Here is an 8,797-nt window from a genome sequence, read left to right as displayed (position 1 = left end):
ATTCACCCTCTTTCTTTTCATTTTTTTCTTTCCTTTGCAAATGTGCGCCCTTTTCCTTCATCCTCAAGACGGCATGCAACTGAGTACAGAAACTATCCTCATCTGCAATAACTTTATCTCAACCATTACTCATGTGAAAGGAATCATTTGTAATTTGCATTTACAAAGATGAACAAGTGCTAAGACAGATACAGGACAGTTCAGTAGAGTATGCAAAGATTTGAACTAGAAGGTCATGTATTTGATTAATGCCTAGATTGCACTGACAGCAGGCTCTACCAGTTCCTTGAATTCCTCTAATTCAAGACCATATAAACTTTGGTTCTGCTACTATACAGTAACCAACCACTGCCTGGAAATACTTTGGGAACCTTCTATTCACCTCTCCTATGCTAACCGGATCCCTTCTACATTAGTTTACAATTTGGGAGTTCTCAGTCACAGCACCATGAGGGAGATGAATTTTTGTAAGAGCTTGTGACAAACAGAAAAAGCCATTAAGGGACATACTAGTACAACAGACTGTAGTAGACTTCTGTGATGCTGCCAAGTGCGAGCAAGATCAAAAACTCTTACCTTTCTAGCGGTTTGGTTTTTAAACTTTCATCTACTTCGGTGGCTTTGCCAGCAGTATGTCAAATTCACCAAAGGTTTAAGTGTTTATCAGGTAAGGACCTCAAAACTAGCCACCTTATTGCCAGGAGAAGCAAAACAACTTTTTTCTTCTCCCAGAAAGTAAACCATGCTGATACTATGTTATCAGTATTTTGGAGATGTCTCAAGCGATATATCAAAAAGTATTAGGCCAGTGTGCAGGGACAATCACTGAACATTTTTATTAATCACCATAGAGATGATAAAAGTACGGGTTTAACATTAGTTCAAATTGCTGTACACTTCAAACACTTGACTTGTATCCATGTAGAAACACGGACTGTTGATGCAAATTAAAAAACGTCCTTAACGTTAACAGAGGACGAAGCTTCTTAGGTGCTCAATTCAAAGTTCCTCTTCCCTACAAACACAAGGCTTTATATAGCAGAAAGTAATTCTCCACATCTGTTTATGAGAACACACCTCTCCAAGAGGTATGGAATAGCTCTGGGGTCCAACACCCCCCGGGGGGCACAGCCCACACATACCTGCTTGACTTCGGCTTGCAGGTGGCGCAGCTGCACGCACTGCTCCAAGTGCTTGCGGTGCTGCTCGGCGGCCACGTCCAGCTCCTGCTGCTTCTCGTGGAGGAACTCCAGCAGATCCTGGACACGAGTTGCCATGTCTACATCTCTGTCACAAAGCAGCTCAACACCTGTAACCAGCCAGTCATTTAGATAATACTTCCAAGTCTTCTGAAAACAAATAGCCCATTTCGACTCTTTTACAATTATTTTTCCAGTTCTTTCTCAAAGCTCAACTTAATCCTCAGAGCATTTGCTTAAATAAGCACAGGTTTTTGCACTCTTTAAAAATGCAATATTAACTTTTTTTTTTAAAAGAAGCCTGAGATTTACCCTAGGTGACTGTATACAGTCAAAACCATCAAGCAAAGGGGTATAAGAAACAAAAAAGGAAGACTTATTACTTGAAAGTTGGAAATCTTGACTTGACTGCATCTCTCTGATTAACTGTAAAATTAACTCCCTGCTATTTACTCTAATTTTACTGACTTCTGAGTGGAATCTCTTTCTTTAAAACTTAAACATCTTCAGGTGTTGCCAACTCTTAGATAAAAATTATGTGCCATAATAACAGTATATTCTCATGAATGCTATCAAAAGATTTGAGTACAAAGGAAAAAAAAAAGTCCACGTCTCCAGTTTACAGTTAACCACCACATCTGTTATTTTCACACATCCCATGGACAGACAACTGGATAATTCTTATAAAGCCACTGCCTGAATAGCATGAAGGAGCCATCTTACCAGATGCCTGCACTTCATTGACATACTGCAGCAGATCCTGCCCTTGGTGGATGACATCAAAGGTCAAGTTATTCATGGTCAGGGCTTTGTCCGCATGATGCTGGAGCCTCTGTTCTGCTATTGTAAGATCTTCAGTGTCAAAGTCATTCATCTGCTGAGAGAGCTCATCATTCCAAGACTCAAGGTCTGAAATTATCTGTGGGAAAAAAGGAGGAAGACAATGTTCAAATACCCATTACACAACATATTTCCAATGTTTCACTTACCACGGAGGTCAGGAACTTGAGTTGCTCATTGTTGACTGACTTCACTGATCAGGTTTGACATGGTTCAGACATAGGTTGTTCTAGCATGGATTTTAAATTTTGGCAAACAATCCAGAAGAACCTCTCTGAGAACCACTACAGCTCTCCTTCAACCAGTGGTTGCAATACTATGGGTATCCTTTCCTTGTTTAAGGTACTCCTTCATGAACCCATCACTTGTGAAACAGATGAAGTTCAAATGTTTTTACCTCCACTCTTAAAGGAAAATGTTGATCTAAAACATGTTTTCAGTTCTTCAGACTGCACTAAGTAATAATTCACACATCAAGAGCCAGCTTAGCTTTCAATTATGCCAGTCTCAAGCCCTTTTACATAAAAGCCAGCTCTTCCCTTCTGTGAGCAGGAAGCGTCAGGCTTTGTGAGCGCTTTTGACTTTTGCCAGACAACTGAGAAGCACTACTTGTCACAAAAGGCAGGGCACTTAGTGAATGGAGCAAAATCAAAAAGTATTATTTTACTGCACTATTACTGTAAGATCAGAGAGAAATTTGTCTGCTGAAATCATTCAGCTACACTTCAGTTTAAACTTTAATTCTGGATTTTACTCTCAATTATAAGATGTCCAAAGAAGGGTAGCTAAGGAAGTTGTTTTATTTTTTTTTCTTTTACACATGTATTACAACAGTAAGTCCTTGTTGTCTGTCCACACAAGTGCATTTTCCAAATCATATTGCAAAACTTGGTTGAAATGTAAAATATTCCTTTTAATTAGGACACAAAACTGTTTTTAAGTCTAACAGATAATGCTTACAATCCTCATTGAGCAAAATGGGTTGAGTTCTTATGGCACAGGTTTGATGTATCAGTTACTTCAAACAAGTCTGACACACTTATCCCCCAAGCCTGCAATCAATTTTTTTTCAGAATTTTCAGCAGAGGTTTTCCACAAACTACTGCAGTTCAGTGGGAAAGCAAAATTATAGATATCACGAACCAAGTATGGCTTAGCTCCAGAGTTCTAGGATTTCAGGAGCAGGACAAACTGATGTGAATGGTGCTGAATGACAAGAAAACATGTATTTATGCAGCAAGATACAACAAAAAGAGGATCCGACTAAATGGGTATTAGCAACAAAGTAGCCAACTGCATAAATATTTAACTGAAATCATTTGTCATCAGCAAAAGGAATATGCCACTATGCTTTCCAAGCGGTTAATCAGTGCTGTGAAGTTACTGAGACAGTTAAACTACAAGAGAAATTCCAGGAAAATAAGCCTTCTAGAAAAGGCAGAATTGAGGAGAAAGTAAAGTTAAATCATCTAAATAACTTTCTGTACTCAACTACAACCTTTCTTGAAGGCTTGTTTCCATTCTGCTCACATGGCACCATAAAAAAATGTATGCATCAAGCAATTATTACTAAAATTGTGGCATCAGTGAGTTACTTCCTGTTTTAAAGATGTTCTGCAAAAATTTTACTTGATTCACTAAGTATTCAAGTTTTGCACCATGCCACGATGGGAGGTACCAAACAATTAGGGTAGCTATTTGCAATCTCTAATCCTGATCAGGTGGCTCTACCAAAGTGAAAACAGGCAGAAGCTCCTGTTTCAGGGGTAACACTGAAAACAGAAAAGTTGATGGACAAGGGATGCAGGAAGATACACAGGACAAGGCTTTTAGCCACTGCTTAAAGCTTCTTTAATCTCTTTTCCATGTGCTCTAAACATCACACACACAATCTATTTACACACTATCAGTGGTTTCCCCTCTAAACACACACACAGGCTTCCCCTCCCACAAAATCCTTTCCAACTTCCCTTTATTTCCCCTTTCCTTGGTCCATGCCCAACATGTCCTATCACCTCTCTCTGCTCTTCATTTCCTTTTAAACTGACCTGAAATATTTCAGAAACTTCAAGCCTTCCTGACAGTCCAGCCTGAGAAACCACCTATTTCCAGCTACCCCCCTTTTCTGCTGACATGCACCTCAGACCTGCTCTTCCCAGCTTGTCTTCAAAACTCTGTGTTCGTTCATTACTAACATTTGTTTCTTCAAATCATCCACTGTCCAACGGAAGTTCTCACAAATCAGATTTACCATCTTATTTTCATCCAGTTCAGTTAACAACATTCATAAGTTACCCTTAAGAAGTAACTGTAGTTAGACTTAGTCAAACTCAGAAATGTGAGCATTAAAGAAGGCTGTGAAACTCTGCCGTCAAAACATTATCTTCCTAAACACCATTAAATGTGGATTAAGAATTATCATGGCACATTTATGCCACTGTTTTAAAGGCAAAGCCAGTCCATCTCCCTTCAGAACAGATGCCAAAACCTTACCTCTCTTACTAGCAAGTTGAGTGGAAATAAAGTAACAAACATCATAAGCTCACAATAGGACATTGCTCATTGCTGTGGCGAAGTGTCAGTATTTTTATAACAATGGAATAGTTTAAGTAGATTGTAGTCACTATGTCCTCTTAGACTATGTGGAGATTCACTGTACCCGATACGAAGAACAGGTAGTTTTAAGAAGTCAGCACTGTGTCACCTCAGCCAGAAGTTTCAGTGACACTGCCTCCAAAGAACTGCAATGAACAACAGTAAGAATTGTAACTTTTTCCCATGTTATTTCATGCAACCTTAAGGCAAAGATCATGGCCCCACACATCGTTTAAAGCAGTCTGAAACACTCTGTACAAGAGCAAGACATTCCCTGTCCCCTTCAAAAGACCAGGAAGCCCATGACTCAAATAAATAATGCCAGCATGGTCCCATGCTCATTCAAAAGATAAGTCAGTGAACAACAAAGCTGAGGTTCCTAAAAAGGTCAGTAATCCTTACATTTTTTCAGTATTAATTAGGTGGCACAAGGTGATCTATTTCAGCCATTGCACCCACTGTGCAAATCTGAAATGCATTGAGGGTAGAGCTAAAACAAAAATAACATGCACTAAGCCCTCTCTGCCCACACTCTTCAGTGCTTCCCCTGAAGTTCTGCTTTACAAGCAACACTTTTAGGGGGAGCAGGCTCCTGTTTTGTTTGTAAAGTTTTGTCAGGACAATTAGCACTAAACAAACAGAACAAAGATGAACGACTAATAGACATCTAAAGTAACTGAATCGCAAATTAATACCGCTCTCAGGAAATGGACAACCCAGCATAAACAAAGGGTAACTACTTACCGTAGCATGTGTTCAAGAAGTTCCTAGTGCAGAGTCTGAGCTGCCTGACATTCCTAGGTTTTAGCAAATGTAAAGGTAACACTGACAGGAAACAAGGCAGGGTACAACACAGAAGGGATGCGGACTCTTTCGCACTGAGTGGGAAAGAAATAAAGAACCACAGGTCTCTTCTCAGAAGGGTCTAACTAGCATTCCTTGTACCAACTGAGTGCTAACCAGGACCTTGAAAATATTATGTGCTGGGGAGAAAGAAAAATGGACAATGGAAAAGGGAGAAGAGTTAGGTCTCTGTGATCCAGCACTTTGCATCCTTGCCTTTCCAGCTGTATGACTTAAGAGGCATCTTGTAAGTATGGTCCAAAAATAGAGTTGAGATAAAGCTGTGAGTTGAAAAGTGTGTGGTATGCTTTGTGTGGAGGCCTGACACAGGCCTTGAGGCATTTAAGTTACAGACAGGCAAAAATGCACAGACACAGATGCGAGAGACACATTTTAGGCTGTATACATTGCCACCAGCGTTACCTTCCCACTGGCTAGGTCCATACACATCTTCCTTAAGCTACTCATCACCCTAGCAAGAGACTCTTTTCGTATATTATTTTGTTCCTTCTTGCCTTTAGTTAAAACAGGTGTTCACAACAGAGTCCTTCAAATAGCTCATGACCAATGGCACTTAAAAGCCTACAGAGGATAGAGAAGGTCAAGTTTAAAAACCAAGAGCAAAGGGCAAAACAAGAGATAGTGCTGCAGTTACAGCAATTTCAGAAGAGCGGGAGAATCTGAAAGGTTATAGAATAAATGACAGCAACTAAAAGAAATAGAGTATTTTATCAGCGAATAATAAGGGAAGACTAAGGACAAGAAGAGGAGTAACACTGCCAGCAAATCTCACCACTGTCCCCAGAACCACAGCTGCATGGTACGACCCTGCAGTGCTAGGGGAACCCTTTGTCCCGTTTTAGCCCATGTTATTTTGCAAGCAGTAAGACAAGCTAGAAACACTACTTGCCTTCCAGAAAAACTGTCCTCACAGGATGCTTCCCTGAGTGAACTGCCCCTACAGCCAAGTTTTAATTGACTGGACCAATCACACAAAATCCTCGACAAAGGAGGAGGTCAAAACAAGGTCTGCAAGTTCCTAGCTGGCATCTGGCTCCTCCTCACTATCATGTTACTTCAGCAGAGCTTCTGCTTTCAAACTGACCTGGAGCTACTCCCTGCATTTTCTTCCTGGAAGTTTCCGAACAGATGTCTGCCTCCAGGGCGAGGGAAAAGAGAAGCATGCTTTGCTGAGGAAGCAGAGAGAGGTCTTGGTACAGAGACAGCATATCAACAAAATACACTAACTTCTTCAATAAGGTAATTGATACTTTGCTTTATGTTGATCTGCCAAAGTGTCAGCTTTAGAGAAAGCAAGATCTGTCAAGTTAGGGTTTGCAGCTTTCCAGTGCAAAATCCTAAGGGCATCACCAAACAACATACACAGAAGTACTACTATCCTTATAGATGCTGTCCTGCACTGAAGGACTAGAACACATCTGCAAAGCAGGGCTCCTGCAACCAGCCTTCTCCTATTGCAGAATCCTGGTTTATGTAACCTACAGCAGAGAGCAATCACCTTAATCATGAACTCCACTCAAACCTTTAACCTAATACTTCCACTAATTTTCTTGGTATGCCTTGTCCCCAACGGCTGCCATTTCCTCAGAAAAAAGTGTTCTGACAACATCACATAGATATTGAGCACTGCAGATCATTTCTGCAGAGATCGTAAAATTGCCGACAATCCTATAGAAGGGGATATCTTTTATGTTCCTCCACATACACCACTGATCCAACTAATGATTGCAATCACAATTCTGCCAAAATCTTTCCCTTGCATACTCAAGACAGCTACTCTCACATAATCAAAGTAGCAAACTCTCTGCAGACTACTGTGAATTGCAAAACAGAGAACCTTCTTAGCCTTCCCTTACACCACAGCTGTTACTACTGTAGAGCGCACACTCTCACTTCCTCTATGGGCACGGATCAAGGAACTGTGTCTGCCTAATTCCCGCACTGCACCTAACAATGCGCTTAGCTAAACCACACTTCAGCAATGGTATCTAATCCTGATTTTAAGGAAAATAAAACCAAAAAAAACCCCCCAAAACCCCAAACCTAATATCACTTCTGCTGCTGCCTCTTTTCCCCTTACATCATTCATACCTAACCAACAGTTCCATCTTTTACTACATACAAGCGAAGGGGTAAAATTATCAGTTTCCAGAGTCTCGAGATAAGCCATTATATACTCAAACAGGATCATTTACCAATGGTTAACCCTGAACCTTCTGAGGCACCGACTCAGTTTCAGTCACTGTATACAGCACTAGTGGGTTTACAAAAATCATACGAACATAGCTAGCAGCTTTATAATGCAACTCTATTAACTGAAGCTCCATGTCAAGTTTCATGTCTGTTTGTATACATGTCCCTGCACATGCACAGTAACTTGCAGACTGATAAGCTGTAACCCTCCTCCAAAATGCGGACAGTCTCAAAACTTCCTGAAGTTTTGCAGGGGTATGGCACTACAACTGCTTTTGCACTATTTTCAGAGGTGGAAAATAATCTTATTTAAAAAAAAAAAGACAACCAGCCCACACAACATCACTGAAGATCAAAACAGAATTCCAAACACCACTTTTGCAGTTGCCAACTGAAAAAAAGACTGCGATTTGGAAAAGAAAGAGAAGAGGGGTGTTACTACAAAGCAACAGTTCAGAGTTGTACTAAACCATCTTGCAAGTCTTATTCATATTAACTGTAAGTATACTAGTTATATCAAGGTAGCTTGATATCCAAACCAAACTTACCAGGTGAAGAAATTGGCACATTACGATTTTACAAGACACTTGCTTAAAGGTGCCCTGGGAGCCAATCAGAGTTTGAGTTAATATCAAAAAGCTCAGCTCTGCACTCTCCTGACACTTTCACATACAAGACAAAAGCCTTAGTTCAGGTCAGAATCTGTCAGTCATTTGAGCCATATGCCAATGCAACTACACAGCAATCTCAGCATAAACATTCCTACACAAGAGGCTAAGTGCAGTGCAACTCCAAGAGCAGACACTCACATCTATTGCATCTCTTTCAAATATGCGGAGCTGCAGAAACAGCTCAAGCTTGATCTTGCGTTCTTGAAAAAGCTCCTCCATCTGAGACTGGGCCTCATCCAGCTGTTGCAGGACTGTCTCTATGTGGTTGATCGAGCTGTTATGGGGCGTCTTGTTACTAGAAATGGCAGAATCCCTATTCAAAGTAGAGAGAGAGGGAAGAGGAAAAAAAAGAAAAAGAAAAAAGAGTATTATTAAAAAAATAAACCACATGCAATTTGGATGCTATACATGACCACCAAATGTAAGACTGTTTCA

General features: G+C 40.4%; 1 protein-coding gene across 1 annotated transcript in view; it reads right to left on the bottom strand.

Moving 5' to 3' along the window:
* LOC104159338 (triple functional domain protein-like) overlaps window positions 1-8,797 on the bottom strand; it is a gene marked incomplete at its 3' end in the record, with an annotated part of 112,206 nt that overhangs the window by 45,140 nt on the left and 58,269 nt on the right. Inside the window, 3 exon segments of the mRNA XM_009697220.1 lie at window positions 1,143-1,309; window positions 1,923-2,118; window positions 8,501-8,675. Coding sequence (XP_009695522.1) covers window positions 1,143-1,309; window positions 1,923-2,118; window positions 8,501-8,675 — 538 coding nt within the window.

This window comes from Cariama cristata, unplaced genomic scaffold (genome assembly GCF_000690535.1).
Source record: "Cariama cristata isolate BGI_N322 unplaced genomic scaffold, ASM69053v1 scaffold233, whole genome shotgun sequence".
NCBI classification, from domain to species: Eukaryota; Metazoa; Chordata; class Aves; order Cariamiformes; family Cariamidae; genus Cariama; species Cariama cristata.
This window is presented reverse-complemented; position numbering and strand designations above follow the sequence as displayed.